Here is a 26096-nt window from a genome sequence, read left to right as displayed (position 1 = left end):
CTTGACCCTCATGTCTCCGTCTGTTAGCACCATGTAGAAGTCATCATACGTCATGCTGAACTCTTTCCTCAGCTCTGTGATCAGATCCTGGTTCACCAAGTCCTCCTGACGCAGACCCTTCATCGGCTTATCGTTCTCTGAAGGAAATAAAACAGAGAGACAGAGGTGAGAATCTGTGATACATTTCACACTGACTGTACAGGGCTGGTTCTGTTGTGATTGGTCAACCGCGTAGAGATGTCCCGCCCCTTAGCCTATTACGTACAATGTGTTGAAGCGCTAGCCAATAGGAGCGTGTGTGTTACATAGTGATGTCATTATGTTCCGGAAGTAAACAAAGAAGTTCAATGGAGGCGTTTCAGGCAGTAGAAAAGATTTGTGCCATGCAGTGATTTCCATAAAACCAGTGAAACCAAAACATGAGAAATATAATATGTAATAACTTCTGACATCTTAGCTTTGTTTGACATTTTGCTCCGAAAACACAAGTGAAAAAAGTCAATCTAACAACCGTTTAGTTCATAAACAACTTGCCAAATTCGGCTCAATAAAGTAAATCTAATCTATTCTAATCTAATCATGAGAGTCTTGCAATATCACATCGGAGAGATACAATCTTTTACACGCATTTAAAAAAGTCAAATAACTGTCAGACTTTGAATGTAAAATGAAGAACACTTGTGATGAAGAGTTTTCCCATAAAACAACCCATAATGACAACACACACACAATGTGAGAGTTTGGCTCTGAGACAGGGGAGTAAAATGTGTTTTTTATTGCTCAAACGTAAAACATTTTTTATTTGACAATTGTGTTTGACATGGCGGTAAAGTGTGGCTGCAGAGTGTAAACGTGCAGAGCGAATCAGGGACCAACCCCACAACAAGTGACAGGTTAACAGTGGAAAGAATAATGATTTATAATGAGATGTTAATCACTTTTAAACACAGTTTTTGAAGTCTCTTTCTCTTGTTTTTTCTCTTGAGATCAGGGTAGAGACTTGTCTTGTGTTTAACTTGTATTCTCTTTGTCAAGGGGAGTTTATGTTTTTTATTTATTCGCAAAGTTTGTTTGTTGTTTTGGGCATTTGCCATCTGTGATCTCACAAAAAGTGGCTTTGAATCACCGAGATCTGGCCTGGTCAGATGCCTTATGAATCTATGCACTGTAGTTGGGGTTTAAATAGACCAAAGCAAAAGCCTTTAATCACCAATGCCTCATTGCATACACACACACACACACACACACACACACACACACACACACACACACACACACACACACACACACACACACACACACACACACACACACACACACACACACACACACACACACACACACACACACACACACACAGAACAGTGTGTTTTGGTGGTTGTGCATGAGCAAATCAGGAAAACCCCAGCACACACACTGCAGCCGATACACACTCAGACTTTACACACACAAAAAAACACACAACAAACACACACACTGACCACCATGAGGTCACCCTAAAGTGAGGGAGGGGCAGCAGTGAAAGAACCAGTTGTTTGTGTACAGTACCAGCTCTCACACACACACACATACACACACACACACTTCGGGCCGGTAAGTGGAACAAAAGTCTAACTACCGTGGGCGGGGGGGGGGTTCGCTGACGTCAACTCTGCACTCTTTCCAACATTCCAGCCGGATAAAACCTTGTTGTCATGCCAGACTCGTAAAAGGGTTACAAAGTGGGTTTCAATGTCCCGAAGCCAACACACACACACACACACACACACACACACACACACACACACACACACACACACACACACACACACACACACACACACACACACACACACACACACACACACACACACACACACACACACACACACACACACACACACACACACACACACACACACACACACACACACACACACACAGGCTTTGGGTTTGAGACGGCTGTAAAATGTCCGAAAATATGAGAGAGGACGCTGAGACAAAATGATACAGCATTTCATAAAAATAAACCGCGGGGGGGTTTTGGAACTTCTTGAACAAGAAGCTCTGAGCAGTTTGATGTAAGGGACATTTTTGGTTGTCATAATTGCATTAAATGTGTGTGTGTGTGTGTGTGTGTGTGTGTGTGTGTGTGTGTGTGTGTGTGTGTGTGTGTGTGTGTGTGTGTGTGTAGTTACACTCCCCTGATACAGATAAAGACCCCTGTACTCAAAATAGCTTCTGAACAAACTCATTTCTTACAGCTGACCTAAACACCCCCTCTCTCCTATCTAGTAACCAGCACAACCATTATGTTACAAAGAAAGCTGAAACTTTTATCAGAATTTGCAATATTTCTTTAATTATTTAGAAAAATCTAAATTCCTAAAATCTTTTTTTTATTTTTTATGTTTTAACTTTATTTTGAAAGTTTTCATTTTTGTAATCATGCAATGACCTATTTCTTAATCTTAAAAACGTCTGAATGACCTAAAAGCTGTGTTGAAATATATTGCAGGTTGTCTGCATGCAAACGTGTTTATTATGTTGAAACTCTTTGTTTCCGCTTTTCTTGTCCAGATCTCCCGTTGTAAAATATATCCTTGATCTTGATGTGACAAATGTGGCTAAATCAAAAAAGCCTCTCACTAAAAATACATTGAAAGTGCAACCTGTCAAAGTGCTTTCCACAGGAGAACACTAACACACGAGAACAACAGTCAGGGTGAGATATATCAGCAGTGAGCTCTGTGTATCATCACCTGCTCAGAGGAAAGTGCTGTGGCTTTGGCAGAGTTCAGTCTGTGTCACTTGGAGCAGAGATAAGGTCAAACGAGGACAAGACAGCAGACGTGGCCTCTCAACACGGAGAACTTTCACACTGCAATAACATTTCCTCCCCCGCTTCAACAGCAAGAGCAGCACGTCACGTCTGAACAAACCGTGTAAGTATCATAAACTTGTGTTTGTCAATTTCAAGAATATCTCATAAAACCAATGGGTTTTTTGGAGGGGAGAACAAGGGAGACGAAAGGTGTTGGTTGTCCTACAAAAATATACAATAAAAAAAGGACACCTAGAAATATAATGTCTATGGACGTGATGCCTTGCCCTACAATCAGCACACAGAGAGACAGATGCTATAATATATTAATACGTTAAGCTCTTTACAGATTAAAGATATAGACTATAATTTCTGCCTCTTGCTTTATATTAACAATATACTTTAAGTACTTGTTGAGAGTTTTAGCTCAGATTGTGTAGGATCTTTACATACTATAGAAGAACACCAGAAATGCTGCCATGTGTTTGTGTGCCTTTGCCAATCAGTCCAGTTGCCGTTTACATCCATATCTGGTCAAATATCATCATTTCATCATCTGGGTCATTCCGGAATTGGAGGACATTTCATGTCCCCCATATAAAAAATGTAATAATCCATGCCCAAAAAGCTAAAACATGCACTTGTTGTGTTAAATATACTTGTCTTGAGACAAGATGTATATAAAGTTGTAGAAAAAGTGGTTTCAAAATATTATTTTAATTAACAAATAGCTCTCGAACATCCCCTAAAATGGCCCTTTTCTCTTGTCCCAGCTTCTTGGTGACCAACTTGCATGTCAAATATAACATTTAAAATAGGGATTTTATTTACTTTTGTTGGTATTATTCTATTGATATATGTCTCTTGTAATGGCAAAATCAATTTGTTAAATCATAAACACATTTTAAATAACAGTAATTTTACACTGAAGGTGTGTCCCTCAACATGCGTTCAACCCTGTTACCCAAACCTTTTTAGATTGGCACAGGAAGTGAAAAAACTGTAAGTCAGATGACACAGAAAGGACATCAGCAAGCCATGTGCTAGTGCCATGGGTAGACCAAAAGTAAGTCCTCCCTTTTATTTGTAATATATTTCCAATCTTGTCAGTCTTGAAGGAGTGTGGCACTCATACAAACGCAACCCTGTTACTCACATTTTGAGACTAAAACAAATTCATTTCAAATGTATCTTTCTTTAGTTAATATCTAAGTGTGTCCATTCCTTGACAATAGCATTACATTGTGCAGCTAGCATTCATTCCTGAGGTAAAAGCTAAAATTAGCATTAATTTGCAACCCTGTTACTATAATTAGAGTAACAGGGTTAATTATTCATTGGAAAATATACATTTGATGCCTTTATCACTTTTTTTGATGGTTTATTATCTGTTTTTCCTAAATTGTCCTCCAATTCTGGAATGACCCATCTATTAGACAATTGTGTAAAACTGATTTATTGAGTTATGGCCAAAAATGGGTTTGTTATGTCTCAGTTACTGATGTTTAACAACCAATTTCGAATCAGTTTGTCATTGGGGCTAAGTGGACGTATTTGCAAAATTTGAAGTAATTCCCTCAAGTTGTTTCTGATAAATGGTGTTGTACGAAACAACCCAACAACGAATTGCCTCTGGCCAAGTTTACTGCCAGAGCAGAGGTATACAAATAAGGTAGAGAGGGCAAGTAATGCAAAGGGAACATGCAGATTTAAGATGCAAAGGTAGAAAACACACGATGAGACTTAAGAGCTTCGTAAACAGTTATTCTGAGTGACTAAGAAACAAGGACAGATTTCCCAACCAGATGGAGGCATCAACAGTCTGAGAGAACTGCCAATCATCTTTCTCACAACGTTTAAGAGTTAAGAACAAGTTCATTTTAAACTTGTTAACCTCTCCTTTCCCTGGTGAGACACTGCAGGATACTCACCCAGCTGGTAGTGGTCGATCTTCATGGTGGAGTTGCTCAGCGAGCCGAAGATGGTGATGATGGAAACTTTCCTGATGGCCATTTCACACACAGACTCCAGGTACTCATCTCTCTGCTGAACGTACATGTTGCTCTCCTCCCCGGGGGACGTGATCAGCTGCAGGAAGGGAGAGACTGTCATGTATGTGCAATGAAAAACACACACACACATCTACACACACACACACACAGGGTGCTGCAGAGGTGATGTTTACATTAACCTGCAGGCGGAGGATGGGGCATATTTTCCCAGCACTGCTGTGATAAGAATCTATAGCTGCTGCAAAACAGAGACACTCAGTCTGTTAGCACTCAGCTGTGCAGCCTCCACATACGGCATGTCTGTATTCATATTTCTAACTACTTCAGGCTATAAAGTAATGACATTAAGGGATACAAAAGGGGGAAACAAGTGAGTGGTTTGCACACCACAGAACGTGTGTGTAGTGGTTTGTTGACCTGTAAGAATTTATCAACATTAAATCCCTTCTCCAGATGTTGCGATTGTTTGTGGAAAACGTTAATGAGTTTACAGTGCTTTTTGTAATGGGAAGTTGGTCACCTTGTTCTGTTCTAGAAGGACTAACTTCTGCTGAAAAGACACATGTAAAATGGAAGACAAAGCAATATCATTTTATTGTGATAGTGAATGGTTTTACCAGACATTTTTTTTGGATACATGTGTCTCGTTTACTGTGTCTTACTCTGAAAAGATAAAGGTTAACTTCTGATGTGAATCTTTTTTGGGAAATACGCTTATTTGCTATCTTGCGTTAGCTTAAAGTAGCATAACAACTGTTTTTGGACTGAGCGAGGCTAATCATTTATAGTCTCTATGCTAAACTAACTAGCTGCTGGCTGTAGCCAAATAGATTATTCTAGCAATATTCTTATCTGTCTTCTAGTAAGAGAAGAAGAGGGAGGAATTTGAACCACTCTCTTCTCTCTACAGGGAAATAAAATGAAGCTACAGCAAGGAGCCAGTTAGCTTAGCTTAGCATCAATAATGTTTTTGGACTGAGCAAGGCTAGCACCGGTTTCCTGTATGTTGTATGCTAAGCTAAGCTAACTAGCTAACTACCTGTTGGCTGTAGCTTTGTAGATTGAAAAGCCAGAACTTAAAGGGGTAGCAATCTTCTCATCTAACTTTTAGCAGTAACTATTTAACTATTTATTTAAGGACTGGCTTATCTAAAGCCAGTTGAGTAGCACTTGAAATGTTTTGGCTCTATGAAACCTGATGTACTTATATGATTCTGTTTTCTTCAAGTTTGTATCTTGTTGGTCGAACGCACTTATTGTAAGTCGCTTTGGATAAAAGCGTCAGCTAAATGCAATGTAATGTAATGTAATAATGTAATTTAAAACTGGTATGTGTTTGGGCTGGGTTTTGGTACATCAGAGCCATTTAATACTCCATATAAACAGAGGTGGGAAGTAGTGGAGTACAAATACTTTGTTACTGTACTTACTGTAAGTACATGTTTCTGGTATCAGTACTTTACTCCACTACTTATTTTTCTGACGACTTTTTACTTTGACTTCTTACATTTTGAACCCAAATACCTGTATTTTCTACTTCTTACATGTTAAACACAAATACCTGAACTTTCTACTTCTTACATGTTAAACACAAATACCTGAACTTTCTACTTCTTACATGTTGAACACAAATACCTGTACTTTCTACTTCTCACATGTTGAACACAAATACCTGTACTTTCTACTTCTCACATGTTGAACTCAAATACCTGTACTTTCTACTTCTCACATGTTGAACTCAAATACCTGTACTTTCTACTTCTTACATGTTGAACTCAAATACCTGTACTTTCTACTTCTCACATGTTGAACTCAAATACCTGTACTTTCTACTTCTTACATGTTGAACACAAATACCTGTACTTTCTACTTCGTACATGTTGAACTCAAATACCTGTACTTTCTACTTCTTACATGTTGAACCCAAATACCTGTATTTTCTACTTCTTACATGTTGAACTCAAATACCTGTACTTTCTACTTCTTACATGTTGAACCCAAATACCTGTATTTTCTACTTCTTACATGTTAAACACAAATACCTGAACTTTCTACTTCTTACATGTTAAACACAAATACCTGAACTTTCTACTTCTTACATGTTGAACACAAATACCTGTACTTTCTACTTCTTACATGTTAAACACAAATACCTGAACTTTCTACTTCTTACATGTTAAACACAAATACCTGAACTTTCTACTTCTTACATGTTGAACACAAATACCTGTACTTTCTACTTCTCACATGTTGAACACAAATACCTGTACTTTCTACTTCTCACATGTTGAACTCAAATACCTGTACTTTCTACTTCTCACATGTTGAACTCAAATACCTGTACTTTCTACTTCTTACATGTTGAACTCAAATACCTGTACTTTCTACTTCTCACATGTTGAACTCAAATACCTGTACTTTCTACTTCTTACATGTTGAACACAAATACCTGTACTTTCTACTTCGTACATGTTGAACTCAAATACCTGTACTTTCTACTTCTTACATGTTGAACCCAAATACCTGTATTTTCTACTTCTTACATGTTGAACACAAATACCTGTACTTTCTACTTCTTACATGTTGAACCCAAATACCTGTACTTTCTACTTCTTACATGTTGAACTCAAATACCTGTACTTTATACTTCTTACATGTTGAACACAAATACCTGTACTTTCTACTTCTTACATTTTGATCACAAATACCTGTACTTTCTACTTCTTACATGTTGAACCCAAATACCTGTACTTTCTACTTCTTACATGTTGAACACAAATACCTGTACTTTCTACTTCTTACATGTTGAACACAAATACCTGTACTTTCTACTTCTCACATGTTGAACTCAAATACCTGTACTTTCTACTTCTCACATGTTGAACACAAATACCTGTACTTTCTACTTCTCACATGTTGAACTCAAATACCTGTACTTTCTACTTCTCACATGTTGAACTCAAATACCTGTACTTTCTACTTCTTACATGTTGAACTCAAATACCTGTACTTTCTACTTCTCACATGTTGAACTCAAATACCTGTACTTTCTACTTCTTACATGTTGAACACAAATACCTGTACTTTCTACTTCGTACATGTTGAACTCAAATACCTGTACTTTCTACTTCTTACATGTTGAACCCAAATACCTGTATTTTCTACTTCTTACATGTTGAACTCAAATACCTGTACTTTCTACTTCTTACATGTTGAACCCAAATACCTGTATTTTCTACTTCTTACATGTTAAACACAAATACCTGAACTTTCTACTTCTTACATGTTAAACACAAATACCTGAACTTTCTACTTCTTACATGTTGAACACAAATACCTGTACTTTCTACTTCTTACATGTTAAACACAAATACCTGAACTTTCTACTTCTTACATGTTAAACACAAATACCTGAACTTTCTACTTCTTACATGTTGAACACAAATACCTGTACTTTCTACTTCTCACATGTTGAACACAAATACCTGTACTTTCTACTTCTCACATGTTGAACTCAAATACCTGTACTTTCTACTTCTCACATGTTGAACTCAAATACCTGTACTTTCTACTTCTTACATGTTGAACTCAAATACCTGTACTTTCTACTTCTCACATGTTGAACTCAAATACCTGTACTTTCTACTTCTTACATGTTGAACACAAATACCTGTACTTTCTACTTCGTACATGTTGAACTCAAATACCTGTACTTTCTACTTCTTACATGTTGAACCCAAATACCTGTATTTTCTACTTCTTACATGTTGAACACAAATACCTGTACTTTCTACTTCTTACATGTTGAACCCAAATACCTGTACTTTCTACTTCTTACATGTTGAACTCAAATACCTGTACTTTATACTTCTTACATGTTGAACACAAATACCTGTACTTTCTACTTCTTACATTTTGATCACAAATACCTGTACTTTCTACTTCTTACATGTTGAACCCAAATACCTGTACTTTCTACTTCTTACATGTTGAACACAAATACCTGTACTTTCTACTTCTTACATGTTGAACCCAAATACCTGTATTTTCTACTTCTTACATGTTGAACACAAATACCTGTACTTTCTACTTCTTACATGTTGAACCCAAATACCTGTACTTTCTACTTCTTACATGTTGAACTCAAATACCTGTACTTTATACTTCTTACATGTTGAACACAAATACCTGTACTTTCTACTTCTTACATTTTGATCACAAATACCTGTACTTTCTACTTCTTACATGTTGAACCCAAATACCTGTACTTTCTACTTCTTACATGTTGAACACAAATACCTGTACTTTCTACTTCTTACATGTTGAACACAAATACCTGTACTTTCTACTTCTCACATGTTGAACTCAAATACCTGTACTTTCTACTTCTCACATGTTGAACACAAATACCTGTACTTTCTACTTCTCACATGTTGAACTCAAATACCTGTACTTTCTACTTCTCACATGTTGAACTCAAATACCTGTACTTTCTACTTCTTACATGTTGAACTCAAATACCTGTACTTTCTACTTCTCACATGTTGAACTCAAATACCTGTACTTTCTACTTCTTACATGTTGAACACAAATACCTGTACTTTCTACTTCTTACATGTTGAACTCAAATACCTGTACTTTCTACTTCTTACATGTTGAACCCAAATACCTGTATTTTCTACTTCTTACATGTTGAACTCAAATACCTGTACTTTCTACTTCTTACATGTTGAACCCAAATACCTGTATTTTCTACTTCTTACATGTTAAACACAAATACCTGAACTTTCTACTTCTTACATGTTAAACACAAATACCTGTACTTTCTACTTCTTACATGTTGAACACAAATACCTGTACTTTCTACTTCTTACATGTTAAACACAAATACCTGAACTTTCTACTTCTTACATGTTAAACACAAATACCTGAACTTTCTACTTCTTACATGTTGAACACAAATACCTGTACTTTCTACTTCTCACATGTTGAACACAAATACCTGTACTTTCTACTTCTCACATGTTGAACTCAAATACCTGTACTTTCTACTTCTCACATGTTGAACTCAAATACCTGTACTTTCTACTTCTTACATGTTGAACTCAAATACCTGTACTTTCTACTTCTCACATGTTGAACTCAAATACCTGTACTTTCTACTTCTTACATGTTGAACACAAATACCTGTACTTTCTACTTCGTACATGTTGAACTCAAATACCTGTACTTTCTACTTCTTACATGTTGAACCCAAATACCTGTATTTTCTACTTCTTACATGTTGAACACAAATACCTGTACTTTCTACTTCTTACATGTTGAACCCAAATACCTGTACTTTCTACTTCTTACATGTTGAACTCAAATACCTGTACTTTATACTTCTTACATGTTGAACACAAATACCTGTACTTTCTACTTCTTACATTTTGATCACAAATACCTGTACTTTCTACTTCTTACATGTTGAACCCAAATACCTGTACTTTCTACTTCTTACATGTTGAACACAAATACCTGTACTTTCTACTTCTTACATGTTGAACACAAATACCTGTACTTTCTACTTCTTACATGTTGAACTCAAATACCTGTACTTTCTACTTCTTACATGTTGAACACAAATACCTGTACTTTCTACTTCTTACATGTTGAACCCTAATACCTGTACTTTCTACTTCTTACATGTTGAACCCAAATACCTGTACTTTCTACTTCTTACATGTTGAACACAAATACCTGTACTTTCTACTTCTCTCATTTTCCAAACAGCTGGTTCCTTTAGTCTGAATGTGTGTTTGATGCGTGATCATTATTCTTTAGAGTCATTGCGTGCCTATTGATTTGAACACGATCCGTGTATCCATCATTTCCTGGTCTTCTCTAAAGAAGAGGGACCAATGGAAATGTTGCCGTTGTTCAGCATGGAAACATTCATTAGCTAACAATGACATTATTGTTCTATTAATATAAAGGGAGGTCAGGTACTCTTTAAAACAGCTGCTAGTTATGGGTACTTTTTACTGAAGTACACTTCAAAGCCCTCTTTACTTTTACTTGAGTAAAGAAGTTTAGTCAGTACTTCTACTTTCACCAGAGTATTTTTAAACACGAGTATCTGTACTTCTACTTGAGTAAAGGATGTGTGTACTTCTGCCAGAAAGGAAAGAGAGGCAGAGTGAGGCTCCTTTCATGAGCTGTGAATTACGTCATGCTCTCACCAGCAGTCGCCTCCTGTTCTCAAAGTAGTCGAGGAAGGAGGCCAGAGATCCCTTCGGAGCGGGCGTCGGCTTCTTAGTGGGCTTCGGGAAGTCCTCTTTCTCCGGGTACTTTGACAACTTCTTTCCATTTTTCTTTCCCCGATCTTCCCGGCCTTTCCTCCTCTCCTCTCGCCTTTCTTGCCAGCCTTGTCATTCTTTTTCTTCCTCTTGTCGAGCTTATCGTGTTTTCCCTTCACCCTCTTGGTGGGACTGATGCTGGTGAAGGTTTCCTCCGGATCACTCACTGTGGGTTTGCCCGCTTCAAACCTGTCCTCGTACTCATTTGTCATCACCTGCACGGACAAAAGCATGTTGTTAATTTGGTTGTTAAAGTATATTTCCAGTTTCCTCATTGATTTAATACCATCAGAATCAGAAATCAGAAACAGAATCAGGTTTATTACCAGGTAGGTTGACACGTACGAGGAATTTGACTTGATGTCATGGTGCATACATAAAAGTACAATGAAAATGAAAAACCACAGATAGAGAACTATTAAAAACCACAGATAGAGAACTATTAAAAACCACAGATAGAGAACTATTAAAAACCACAGATAGAGAAATATTAAAAAACACAGATAGAGAACTATTAAAAAACACAGATAGAGAACTCAACACAGATAGAGAGATATTAAAAAACACAGATAGAGAACTCAACACAGATAGAGAGATATTAAAAAACACAGATAGAGAACTCAACACAGATAGAGAGATATTAAAAAACACAGATAGAGAGATATTAAAAAACACAGATAGAGAGATATTAAAAAACACAGATAGAGAGATATTAAAAAACACAGATAGAGAACTATTACAAAACACAGATGGAGAGATTTTTAAAAAACACAGATAGAGAACTATTACAAAACACAGATGGAGAGATATTAAAAAACACAGATAGAGAACTCAACCCGGAGAGAGAACTAGGGCAATGATTAACCATTTCACAAGAATGTCAAGTTGTTGAACACACAAAGTGAAGCACTAGTGGTTAAAATTGCAGAAATTCCAGTCAAGGCTAAATAGATGAAGAAAGGTCCAATCTCTTAATGAAGTTAAATGTGTGAAAGTGCCCTGCAAAATGACTCCTAACTTTAGCTCACTTTTATAATCATATACACTCCCAAAACGAATTACCTCTGCAAAGGACGTACTATTGAATGCTTTCAGTTTGGTTTGTTTGTAATTGGAGTGCATTTATATAACGCTTTTCTAGTCTAAATTTCAAAGCGCTTTACAACACACGTCATACATTCATACACCGATGAGTGGATACGGTTTGATGCTCAAGGACACTTCAACACTCTCTGGAGGAACATTTCAATTTTGAGACAACCTTCACCTCCTGAGCCGAACCTCTCCATTTGTCGGTCAACAGGATTACGGAAAAAGTCCTCACCCTATTTTCATTAACCTTAGGGGAAGGATGTTGCACGGAGGGAGAACTGATTAGATTTTGGAGCGGACCCAAATTACAAGCATTATTATTTACTTATGGAAATGGTCGAAGTCTGCTATCTCACTCGGTCTGCCTATTTCCATCTACGCAACATCAACCTCCTCCGCCCGTCCCTTAACCCTAAGAGCACCGCCATTCTTGTTCACACCCTGGTCACTTCCCGCATTGACCACTGCAACTCATTCTCTTTGGTCTCCCTCTCAAATCCATCTACAGACTTCAACTGGTCCAGAACTCTGCCGCTCGCAATCATCACCAGAACCCCCTCCATTAACCACATCACTCCTGTTCTTCAGCAACTTCACTCGCTCCCCGTCAAATCCATAACCTCACTCCTCTGCACCTCTCCGACCTCCTGCACATCAACACCCATCCGCACTCTCAGGTATTCTGCTTCCCTCCACCCCCCTTCCGTTTAACCACCATGGGGTCTACAGCCTTCAGCCGCTCTGCACCCCGCCTAACCTTCATGGGGTCTAGAGCCTTCAGCTGCTCTGCACCCCGCCTAACCACCATGGGGTCTAGAGCCTTCAGCCGCTCTGCACCCCGCCTAACCACCATGGGGTCTAGAGCCTTCAGCCGCTCTGCACCCCGCCTAACCTTCATGGGGTCTAGAGCCTTCAGCTGCTCTGCACCCCGCCTAACCACCATGGGGTCTAGAGCCTTCAGCCGCTTTGCACCCCGCCTAACCACCATGGGGTCTAGAGCCTTCAGCCGCTCTGCACCCCGCCTAACCACCATGGGGTCTAGAGCCTTCAGCCGCTTTGCACCCCGCCTAACCACCATGGGGTCTAGAGCCTTCAGCCGCTCTGCACCCCGCCTAACCACCATGGGGTCTAGAGCCTTCAGCCGCTCTGCACCCCGCCTAACCACCATGGGGTCTAGAGCCTTCAGCCGCTCTGCACCCCGCCTAACCACCATGGGGTCTAGAGCCTTCAGCCGCTCTGCACCCCTCCTAACCACCATGGGGTCGAGAGCCTTGAGCCGCTCTGCACCCCTCCTAACCACCATGGGGTCTAGAGCCTTCAGCCGCTCTGCACCCCGCCTAACCACCATGGGGTCTAGAGCCTTCAGCCGCTCTGCACCCCGCCTAACCACCATGGGGTCTAGAGCCTTCAGCCGCTCTGCACCCCGCCTAACCACCATGGGGTCTAGAGCCTTCAGCCGCTCTGCACCCCGCCTAACCACCATGGGGGGGACAGCAAATTATAGTTTAATTTGATTTGAAGTATTTTGTTTTTTTTAAATGTCAGTGTCTGAAACTATTAACTGGCCTATTTATCGGGAAAACAACCAAAACCATTTAACTTACACAACAATGACAGTCTTACTCTAACCCATAAATACTTGAAATCACAAAGGCTAGCTATATGCTAAATCACGGTACAGCACTTTTTTTAAACTGTGAACTTCTTAGCTAAGGTTACATTACTTTAAAGGCCCTACACACCAAAGAACACGTCCCGACGGACCCTCGCGTCTCCTGCGTCTTGGCCAAACAGTCGCACTGGAACACACCGCAAAGACTTCAGCCGACGGCCAAGTAGCACGTACGAACTGCGCATGCGTGAGTGGCAATAACTCTCCTTACCAGCAGGTGGCGGTAGTGTGTCTTCGTCATTCAAAAGAGGCAACAACCGAAAGACAGACTGCGTGATATATACAAACAACAAATAGCGTGCGTTGCATTTTCACTCTCGTCCATCACAGACTATTTCACATAACGACTTATAATCGAAAACATGTTTAGTGCGGTACTGGAAAATGAAAAATAATAGCCGTCTGTTTGTGCCTTCTTCACTTCCGTTTCACTTCTCATGCACTGATTCGCTAAGCTGAACAGCCAATCAGAGTGATTTATTTTGCCGACAGCCTTTTGCCGACTTGAATCGGGAGCGGAAGGTGTCGGCACGGCCGAAAAGACACGACGGTGCGAGACACACCAATCTGAGTAGGGCGACAGGACGCTCATCGACGGCCAGACATCTATCGACGGCCGAAATCGGCTCGGTGTGTCCGGGCCTTAAGAGTTTAGTATTGCATGCACCATAAATATGGAATGTAGAATATGAATGTTTATACAGAACATGGCACTTAAGGATACCATACACCTAATGGAATGACGAATATGCAATTCAAGTTTATACAGAGGTAGAAGGAGGTCCCTGCTCCGTCATTACTTCCTGTTTTCGCAGACCCTTGACCTAACGTACACACAAAAAGACCCCAAAACACTTTTACCTCACCTTTCCTCCCGCGTTCTTCCTCTTGGCAGGTTTGATCTTTGATGGTTTTTGAGTGGAGGGAACCAGTTTGCGGCTGTTTGGATCTCTGTTGTCTTTATCCGTTCGGTTATCTCCAGACGGGGTGGTCTTCACCTGGTTCCTCTCCCTCACTCTGCTGTAGTGGGAGGGGTCAGCTGTGGTCCTGGGGACTGGGAGCCACTGGGAGGTCGTCTGGGCTCTGGTGGGTCTCTGGGAGAGGAGAAGTAGTGGAGTACAATACTTATGTTATATTTGTCTCATATTGTGTAACCCTTGAATGAACATGTACAACATAAGAGAAGAGAAAGTACTTTAACCTTCGAGGGAAAGTCTGAGTCTGTTCACATTGTTAAAATATCATCACGATCTGTAATTGTGTGGTCTGGATTCTTCAAAACATGTGGCCAATAAAAGAGGGTCCCTTTTGTCCTCTGGGTTCAGGTCAAAGATGACAGAGCCTTTGAAATGTGGACAGACGAGGACATGATGTGTCTCAAAGGACTTCCAGCCCATGACTCTTATACATGTCACTGTAACTTACTTTCTTTCTTGGGTTTTTCACACAGTTTCAGTTTGATGTAAGCTACAGCTATCACCAGAGGGGAAGTCGTGGAGAACAAATACTTTGTTACTGTACTTAAGTACTTTTTCAGTACTTTACTCCACTACTTATTTTTCTGATGACTTTTTACTTTGACTTCTTACATTTTGAACACAAATACCTGTACTTTCTACTTCTTACATTTTGAACTCAAATACCTGTACTTTCTACTTCTTACATGTTGAACTCAAATACCTGTACTTTCTACTTCTTACATGTTGAACTCAAATACCTGTACTTTCTACTTCTTACATGTTGAACTCAAATACCTGTACTTTCTACTTCTTACATGTTGAACCCAAATACCTGTACTTTCTACTTCTTACATGTTGAACTCAAATACCTGTACTTTCTACTTCTTACATGTTGAACTCAAATACCTGTACTTTCTACTTCTTATATGTTGAACACAAATACCTGTACTTTCTACTTCTTACATGTTGAACTCAAATACCTGTACTTTCTACTTCTTACATGTTGAACTCAAATACCTGTACTTTCTACTTCTTACATGTTGAACCCAAATACCTGTACTTTCTACTTCTTACATGTTGAACTCAAATACCTGTACTTTCTACTTCTTACATGTTGAACTCAAATACCTGTACTTTCTACTTCTTACATTTTGAACTCAAATACCTGTACTTTCTACTTCTTACACTTTGAACACAAATACCTGTACTTTCTACTTCTTACATTTTGAACCCAAATACCTGTACTTTCTACTTCTTACATGTTGAACCCAAATACCTGTACTTTCTACTTCTTACATTTTGAACCCAAATACCTGTACTTTCTACTTCTTACATTTTGAACTCAAATACCTGTACTTTCTACTTCTTACACTTTGAACACAAATACCTGTACTTTCTACTTCTTATATGTTGAACACAAATACCTGTACTTTCTACTTCTCACATGTTGAACTCAAATACCTGTACTTTCTACTTCTTACACTTTGAACACAAATACCTGTACTTTCTACTTCTTACATGTTGAACACAAATACCTGTACTTTCTACTTCTCACATGTTGAACTCAAATACCTGTACTTTCTACTTCTTACATGTTGAACTCAAATACCTGTACTTTCTACTTCTTACATGTTGAACTCAAATACCTGTACTTTCTACTTCTCACATGTTGAACTCAAATACCTGTACTTTCTACTTCTTACATGTTGAACACAAATACCTGTACTTTCTACTTCTTACATGTTGAACTCAAATACCTGTACTTTCTACTTCTTACATGTTGAACTCAAATACCTGTACTTTCTACTTCTCACATGTTGAACTCAAATACCTGTACTTTCTACTTCTTACATGTTGAACTCAAATACCTGTACTTTCTACTTCTCACATGTTGAACTCAAATACCTGTACTTTCTACTTCTTACATGTTGAACTCAAATACCTGTACTTTCTACTTCTTACATGTTGAACTCAAATACCTGTACTTTCTACTTCTTACATGTTGAACTCAAATACCTGTACTTTCTACTTCTCACATGTTGATCCAAAAACATACGCGCTCTCGCTAACCTGTACTACGACGCTGGTTATCAAGTGGATCGCCCAAGCCAGCCGTGTCCTATCTAGTTAGGTGCGCGTTCACATGAAAGGGGTGGTATCTGGAGCATTCGACCAATCACAAACATGGAGAAGCATACTGACAGCCAGCGTCATACTTCCTGAATGAAAAGTCAACTATAATATTAGACATATGAAGAAGTTAAACTTTAAACATCCATGACTTAAACACTTGATCCAGGATCAAAGCCACAGAGCTGCACCTGCAAGGTGAATACAGCTGGTAACAGAACAAGTGTTTGAATGCGTACATTAACAGGTTTATGATATCACTGCCCCGTCTAAGACACGATCTGACTTTAATTACATTTGTCTCGAGTGTTTCGTCAACTTAATGTGTTGCTTAAAATAATACTTCTGCATACAGTCTGTGACACTGTGAGTGTTGCACGGCCAGATACGGCTCAGCTGACTCAGATAAGGAAATATATGATACATTATGATGTGATATGCCGCGGACTGTACTTAATGTTACTCTGATCCGGTTACTTATGTTGTGGCAGATATGTAAGTAAGCTTTCTTAACGCTAATGTTATAATAGTCAGATTGCTCTGAAGATGGAGGTGATATTCTATTAATGTTCACTTTCACACAGTCGGTGATTCTTGCCGGCCGTCTTTCCGGCAGCTTTTCTGTATTTCCTTTCTCCTGTAATATGACTTGATCGCTTTAAACTCCACACACTGTGCTCTGATTGGTCAGCAGGCGGTGCTTTCACTGAGTTGAGCTCTTAGCCTGCAACCTAACCTGCTCCGGGGCAGGTTAGCCGCTCAGCATCAGTTACCATGGAGATCTAGCCCGCTAAAAAGAGAACCAGCGTCGTAGGACCGGAAACCCCGAGTTTTCCCTGAAGTTAGCCGCTAAGAGAAAATCCTGCTTCGTAGTACAGGCCTCTGGTCTTCTCTAAAGAAGAATGAATGGAAATGTTGTCATGTTGCCGTTGTTCAGCATGGAAACATTCATTAGCTAACAATGACATTATTGTTCTATTAATATAAAGGGAGGTCAGGTACTCTTTAAAACAGCTGGTAGTTATGGGTACTTTTTACTGAAGTACATTTCAAAGCCCATACTTCTTTTATTTTACTTTAGTAAAGAAGTTTAGTCAGTACTTCTACTTTCACCAGAGTATTTTTAAACACGAGTATCTGTACTTCTACTTGAGCAAAGGAAGTGTGTACTTTTGCCATCTCTGTACCTGAGTGTTGGTGGTGGTGAATCTCTTTGTGGTGGTTCTTCTGGTGGTGGTGGTGGGTTTGGTGGTTGTTGTTGTTGTTGCTTTTGTCGTGGTGGTGGTTGTTGCTCTCTTGGTGGTGGTGGGCCGAGTTGTGGTGGTTGGTCGTGTGGTGGTTGTTGTTGTTGTTGTTGTGGCAGCTGTGGTTGTTGTTGTTGTTATTTGGGGCTTTCTTGGGATCTTCTTGTGTGGTAATCTTTGTACTGGTGTATCTACTTAATAAAAAGGCAGATAACAGATGAATAGTTTTATTAATATCAGCAAAATGAATACAAAATAAATAAATAAGTGAATACCAATATACGTAAATACAATAAAATCAATAATGAAATACAGTATGTACGGAAAAACTATGGAGATCTCCACCTTTAATTTGTTTTGTGTCATACTAGGGCTTGTGGCCGCTTAAAACAGGTATTTAAAGACGTCACCTTGGACTCTGAGACACTGGGATGGATGTTTTGAACTATTTTAGTTTTATATAGATTAAAGAATGGTTAGTTGCATTCTCTCCACCTCCCCCCTCTCACCTGTGAGCGTGCCCTCCTCCACCTGACCCTCCACTCCTGCAGCTTTGCATTTCTGCACGAATCCTTTCTGTCTGAGCTTCTCGTTCTTCCTCGCGGGCGCCTGGTCGATCGCCTCGTACATCGCCTCCAGCCTCACTGGGTACGGGTACCTCTCCACCACCTGCAGCGTCTTCTTCAGCAGCACCATCCCAAACTTACCTGCAGGAAAAACAAAACATCACTCATCACATATCAGGTATTCTGTCATGTTTCTACCCAGTTTCTACCTACTCACAATGTTGCCCCAAAATAGTACATTTTCATTCATAATTTATTACATTTATTTAGAAAAATGGGAACTTAAAGGTCTCCTATTGTACTGTTTCTCATCAATGTATCACAGGTCTCAGATATATACAGAGCCTGTCTGTCTCTTGGCTGAAACACCAAACAGATCATTGCAGCATTACCCATAATCCCCTCTGTTTCAGCCCTGTTTCCAAAGTGCTGATTCTCTGTCTGTTACTTTAGATGAAAATAAGGAGCCCCTCCCCACGCCCCTCTGAGAGAGATTTGGACACATGTTGATGTAGAAGAGACAAGAAGAAGAGGGGACACATGTTGATGTAGAAGAGACATTAAGAAGAGGGGACACATGTTGATGTAGAAGAGACATGAAGAAGAGGGGACACATGTTGATGTAGAAGAGACATGAAGAAGAGGGGACACATGTTGATGTAGAAGAGACATGAAGAAGAGGGGACACATGTTGATGTAGAAGAGACATGAAGAAGAGGGGACACATGTTGATGTAGAAGAGACATGAAGAAGAGGGGACACATGTTGATGTAGAAGAGACATGAAGAAGAGGGGACACATGTTGATGAAGAAGAGACATGAAGAAGAGGGGACACATGTTGATGTAGAAGAGACATGAGGAAGAGGGGGACACATGTTGATGTAGAAGAGACATGAAGAAGAGGGGACACATGTTGATGTAGAAGAGACATGAGGAAGAGGGGACACATGCTGATGTAGAAGAGACATGAAGAAGAGGGGACACATGTTGATGTAGAAGAGACATGAGGAAGAGGGGACACATGTTGATGTAGAAGAGACATGAAGAAGAGGGGACACATGTTGATGTAGAAGAGACATGAAGAAGAGGGGACACATGTTGATGTAGAAGAGACATGAAGAAGAGGGGACACATGTTGATGTAGAAGAGACATGAAGAAGAGGGGACACATGTTGATGTAGAAGAGACATGAAGAAGAGGGGACACATGTTGATGTAGAAGAGACATGAAGAAGAGGGGACACATGTTGATGTAGAAGAGACATGAAGAAGAGGGGACACATGTTGATGTAGAAGAGACATGAAGAAGAGGGGACACATGTTGATGTAGAAGAGACATGAGAAGAGGGGACACATGTTGATGTAGAAGAGACATGAAGAAGAGGGGACACATGATGATGTAGAAGAGACATGAGGAAGAGGGGACACATGTTGATGTGGAAGAGACATGAAGAAGAGGGGACACATGATGATGTAGAAGAGACATGAAGAAGAGGGGACACATGTTGATGTAGAAGAGACATGAGGAAGAGGGGACACATGTTGATGTAGAAGAGACATGAAGAAGAGGGGACACATGTTGATGTAGAAGAGACATGAAGAAGAGGGGAACACATGTTGATGTAGAAGAGACATGAAGAAGAGGGGACACATGTTGATGTAGAAGAGACATGAAGAAGAGGGGACACATGTTGATGTAGAAGAGACATGAAGAAGAGGGGACACATGTTGATGTAGAAGAGACATGAAGAAGAGGGGACACATGTTGATGTAGAAGAGACATGAAGAAGAGGGGACACATGTTGATGTAGAAGAGACATGAAGAAGAGGGGACACATGTTGATGAAGAAGAGACATGAAGAAGAGGGGGACACATGTTGATGTAGAAGAGACATGAGGAAGAGGGGACACATGTTGATGTAGAAGAGACATGAAGAAGAGGGGACACATGTTGATGTAGAAGAGACATGAGGAAGAGGGGACACATGTGATGTGGAAGAGACATGAAGAAGAGGGGACACATGCTGATGTAGAAGAGACATGAAGAAGAGGGGACACATGTTGATGTAGAAGAGACATGAGGAAGAGGGGACACATGTTGATGTAGAAGAGACATGAAGAAGAGGGGACACATGTTGATGTAGAAGAGACATGAAGAAGAGGGGACACATGTTGATGTAGAAGAGACATGAAGAAGAGGGGACACATGTTGATGTAGAAGAGACATGAAGAAGAGGGGACACATGTTGATGTAGAAGAGACATGAAGAAGAGGGGACACATGTTGATGTAGAAGAGACATGAAGAAGAGGGGACACATGTTGATGTAGAAGAGACATGAAGAAGAGGGGACACATGTTGATGTAGAAGAGACATGAAGAAGAGGGGACACATGTTGATGTAGAAGAGACATGAAGAAGAGGGGACACATGTTGATGTAGAAGAGACATGAAGAAGAGGGGACACATGTTGATGAAGAAGAGACATGAAGAAGAGGGGACACATGTTGATGTAGAAGAGACATGAGGAAGAGGGGACACATGTTGATGTAGAAGAGACATGAAGAAGAGGGGACACATGTTGATGTAGAAGAGACATGAGGAAGAGGGGACACATGCTGATGTAGAAGAGACATGAAGAAGAGGGGACACATGTTGATGTAGAAGAGACATGAGGAAGAGGGGACACATGTTGATGTAGAAGAGACATGAAGAAGAGGGGACACATGTTGATGTAGAAGAGACATGAAGAAGAGGGGACACATGTTGATGTAGAAGAGACATGAAGAAGAGGGGACACATGTTGATGTAGAAGAGACATGAAGAAGAGGGGACACATGTTGATGTAGAAGAGACATGAAGAAGAGGGGACACATGTTGATGTAGAAGAGACATGAAGAAGAGGGGACACATGTTGATGTAGAAGAGACATGAAGAAGAGGGGACACATGTTGATGTAGAAGAGACATGAAGAAGAGGGGACACATGTTGATGAAGAAGAGACAGAGAATGAAGAAGAGGGGACACATGTTGATGTAGAAGAGACATGAGGAAGAGGGGACACATGTTGATGTAGAAGAGACATGAAGAAGAGGGGGACACATGTTGATGTAGAAGAGACATGAGGAAGAGGGGACACATGTTGATGTGGAAGAGACATGAAGAAGAGGGGACACATGCTGATGTAGAAGAGACATGAAGAAGAGGGGACACATGTTGATGTAGAAGAGACATGAGGAAGAGGGGACACATGTTGATGTAGAAGAGACATGAAGAAGAGGGGACACATGTTGATGTAGAAGAGACATGAAGAAGAGGGGACACATGTTGATGTAGAAGAGACATGAAGAAGAGGGGACACATGTTGATGTAGAAGAGACATGAAGAAGAGGGGACACATGTTGATGTAGAAGAGACATGAAGAAGAGGGGACACATGTTGATGTAGAAGAGACATGAAGAAGAGGGGACACATGTTGATGTAGAAGAGACATGAAGAAGAGGGGACACATGTTGATGTAGAAGAGACATGAAGAAGAGGGGACACATGTTGATGAAGAAGAGACATGAAGAAGAGGGGACACATGTTGATGTAGAAGAGACATGAGGAAGAGGGGACACATGTTGATGTAGAAGAGACATGAAGAAGAGGGGACACATGTTGATGTAGAAGAGACATGAGGAAGAGGGGACACATGTTGATGTGGAAGAGACATGAAGAAGAGGGGACACATGCTGATGTAGAAGAGACATGAAGAAGAGGGGACACATGTTGATGTAGAAGAGACATGAGGAAGAGGGGACACATGTTGATGTAGAAGAGACATGAAGAAGAGGGGACACATGTTGATGTAGAAGAGACATGAAGAAGAGGGGACACATGTTGATGTAGAAGAGACATGAAGAAGAGGGGACACATGTTGATGTAGAAGAGACATGAAGAAGAGGGGACACATGTTGATGTAGAAGAGACATGAAGAAGAGGGGGACACATGTTGATGTAGAAGAGACATGAAGAAGAGGGGACACATGTTGATGTAGAAGAGACATGAAGAAGAGGGGACACATGTTGATGTAGAAGAGACATGAAGAAGTGGATTTTGCATATTAGGTGACCTTTAAAGGGTCATAACAACAAACACCACGAGCCTCAGTGTCCCCCCCCCCCCCCCCCCCCCCCCCCCATCCTCCAGGATAACCCCACCTCTCACCTTTCTCCAGTTTGAGGAAGCTCATGAGTCTGGGGATGAGAGCGGTGTCCAGCGGTTCCTCCATCACCTTCCCCTCCTTGGTGATCCTCCTCACCTTCCCCCCCATCTCCCCTCCTGATGGAAGATGACCACCTGGTGCACGTGTCTCTCTGCCAGCTCGCAGTAAACATCTGACTTCAGAAGAGACATCATCATCCGGTAGTATCCGTCTGATTCGTGGGGAGCAGAAATCACCAGAACCCGGTTCTTCCTGCGAATGTGGCCAGAAGGTTTGGAGACCCCGAGCTGAAGAGATGGAAAAAGTTCACACATCCTTTACTCAAGTAGAAGTACAGATACTCGTGTAAAATACTCTGGTAAAAGTAGAAGTACTGACTAAACTTCTTTACTCAAGTAAAAGTAAAGAAGTATGGGCTACGAAATTTACATAAAGGTCACCTATTATGCAAAATCCACTTCTTCATGTCTCTTCTACATCAACATGTGTCCCCTCTTCTTCATGTCATATATATATATATATATATAATATAAAATGTTAGCCAAGGTAAGAAGTAGAAAGTACAGGTATTTGAGTTCAACATGTAAGAAGTAGAAAGTACAGGTATTTGTGTTCAACATGTGAGAAGTAGAAAGTACAGGTATTTGTGTTCAACATGTAAGAAGTAGAAAGTACAGGTATTTGTGTTCAACATGTAAGAAGTAGAAAGTACAGGTATTTGTGTTCAACATGTAAGAAGTAGAAAATACAGGTATTTGAGTTCAACATATAAGAAGTAGAAAGTACAGGTATTTGAGTTCAACATGTAAGAAGTAGAAAGTACAGGTATTTGAGTTCAACATGTAAGAAGTAGAAAGTACAGGTATTTGTGTTCAACATGTAAGAAGTAGAAAGTACAGGTATTTGTGTTCAACATGTAAGAAGTAGAAAGTACAGGTATTTGTGTTCAACATGTAAGAAGTAGAAAGTACAGGTATTTGGGTTCAAAATGTAAGAAGTAGAAAGTACAGGTATTTGTGTTCAACATGTAAGAAGTAGAAAGTACAGGTATTTGTGTTCAACATGTAAGAAGTAGAAAGTACAGGTATTTGTGTTCAACATGTAAGAAGTAGAAAGTACAGGTATTTGTGTTTAACATGTAAGAAGTAGAAAGTACAGGTATTTGTGTTCAACATGTAAGAAGTAGAAAGTACAGGTATTTGGGTTCAAAATGTAAGAAGTAGAAAGTACAGGTATTTGTGTTCAACATGTAAGAAGTAGAAAGTACAGGTATTTGTGTTTAACATGTAAGAAGTAGAAAGTACAGGTATTTGGGTTCAAAATGTAAGAAGTCAAAGTAAAAAGTCGTCAGAAAAATAAGTAGTGGAGTAAAATACTGATCCCAGAAAAATGTACTTAAGTACAGTAATGAAGTATTTGTACTCCACTACTTCCCACCTCTGGCTGCTGGGTCCTCGGGGCACCCTGCCTCGCGCTGCCTCATCCTGCATCACCCCTCTCCGTGACGTCACACCTCCTGCTCTTCTGCCCTGCACAGTCCTGGTGTAAACTGGAGCTCCTTCATCCGCCTGCACGTCTTCCTCCTTTGTGGGACTGTGCACGGATAAAGCAGAACCAAACCCAAGATGCATGCGCCTCGCGAGACCCCCATTTGGGCCAAGTCCCTGTCTCGCGCGCCTGCGTAATTGTGCTTTCTTCATTTGAGTCTGTTTGTCTGCTTCACCTGTCCAAGTTAGCAGATATACTAGAGATAAAGTGAGAATTAAAGCCCCCCGCATTGTGGCGAGATACAGTTAGATGTACTGAGGGGGGAGAGATAGAGATCCAGTGATCCTGGTGCGTCTTTAGTGCATTTCATAAAAGAATGAACTCCAGATGAAGACATACAGCGAGCAGCACAGAGCCAGAGAAGTGTTTCAGATCATTCCTTCTGCTCAGGAAACCTCTGTGTGCCAGACAACGCGAAAAAAGACTGTGCGTAAAAGTTACATCCAAAAAATCTCAACCATCCGTGTGCATAAGAATAATCCCAGGAGGTCATATCATGTCACACACACATCCAACACTTTGTAATAATCCTCAATTTTCAAGGGAAAATCAAAGTCTTTCAGTGGCGGAAAGTTTGGACCACGTCACATCTCCAAAAATGTACGCGTCTGTTAAATTAATGAATCCAATGAATCCTCCGGTTGTTTTAAGTCCATCAAACTGTGAGATGATCCTCCGGGCTCAGAAAGGAGAAATCCTCCGACAGAATGTGTCCAAAGTGCTGAGTCTGCTCCGCGGCTGAGTGCCTCCGCAGGTTCTCTTTGGCAAAACTGAGCTTTTTTGGGAGGCTTTCCAAGAAAAGGCGCACACAGACCTCAGCCTCCGGACTCTTGGCGACGCTCTGCCCCGGGACTCTCTGTCGGTTCACTCTGCAACACCCATTATAAAATAGAAACACCCCCGAAAAAAAGGCATGTGTCTCCGCTCCGGGATGGGTTTAGATTTCACTTGAGTAAAACATTTATCTAGCTGAGTGGAAGCACATTTCAGAAACGTTTTGTTCCCCTGCTGGCCAGATCACCGGGAACTAGAGAGATGACCAGAATCAGAGTCAGTGTAAAGTTCCTTCCTTAAAGCCAGAAGAGAAAAGCCCCCTGATCCCATCCCTGTCAACCGTGCACCCCCCCCCCCCCCCCCCCCCTTCAAACCCGTATTGTGGTGTAACTGGACAGAAACATGAAATACGAATTCAATAACCTTTTAAAAGTTCAGTAAAGTTGGAACGATATTGGCAGATTCAGATTTCACGGATCAATAACTCGTGAATAAAACGTTGTTCAAACACAAAGTACGTCTCCTAAGTACCGTGGTAAGGCTGACAACGAACTACAATCACATTTTGATCAAAAAAAGCCAATACGTGCCGTCCTCCAAACTGGAGACATTACATTGGTCTCTATCCGCAGCCGGAGAAGAAACGAGTGCTCAGGGACCGTCTGCAAAGTGCAACTCCAAAAAAAGAGATTGAAAAGAATATAATAATATTCAATCACTATTATACAGTATATTACTACCAAACTCAC

The 26096-nt window shown here is 40.4% G+C and overlaps 1 protein-coding gene across 1 annotated transcript; it reads right to left on the bottom strand.

Annotated features, from left to right (window-relative positions):
- LOC117550659 (coiled-coil domain-containing protein 80-like) lies at nt 1-25609 on the bottom strand (the record flags this gene model as incomplete). The annotated part of the gene is given in 11 exon segments (XM_034223135.1): nt 1-137; nt 4735-4891; nt 11040-11179; nt 11182-11371; nt 14787-15014; nt 18197-18444; nt 18763-18960; nt 23028-23141; nt 23144-23275; nt 23278-23312; nt 24463-25609. Coding segments are annotated over 11 exon segments (1920 nt in total), but the record flags the coding sequence as incomplete, so codon positions are not given.
- Nucleotides 25610-26096: the final 487 nt, after the last annotated feature.

Source organism: Gymnodraco acuticeps, unplaced genomic scaffold (genome assembly GCF_902827175.1).
Source record: "Gymnodraco acuticeps unplaced genomic scaffold, fGymAcu1.1, whole genome shotgun sequence".
Classification (NCBI taxonomy): Eukaryota; Metazoa; Chordata; class Actinopteri; order Perciformes; family Bathydraconidae; genus Gymnodraco; species Gymnodraco acuticeps.
This window is presented reverse-complemented; position numbering and strand designations above follow the sequence as displayed.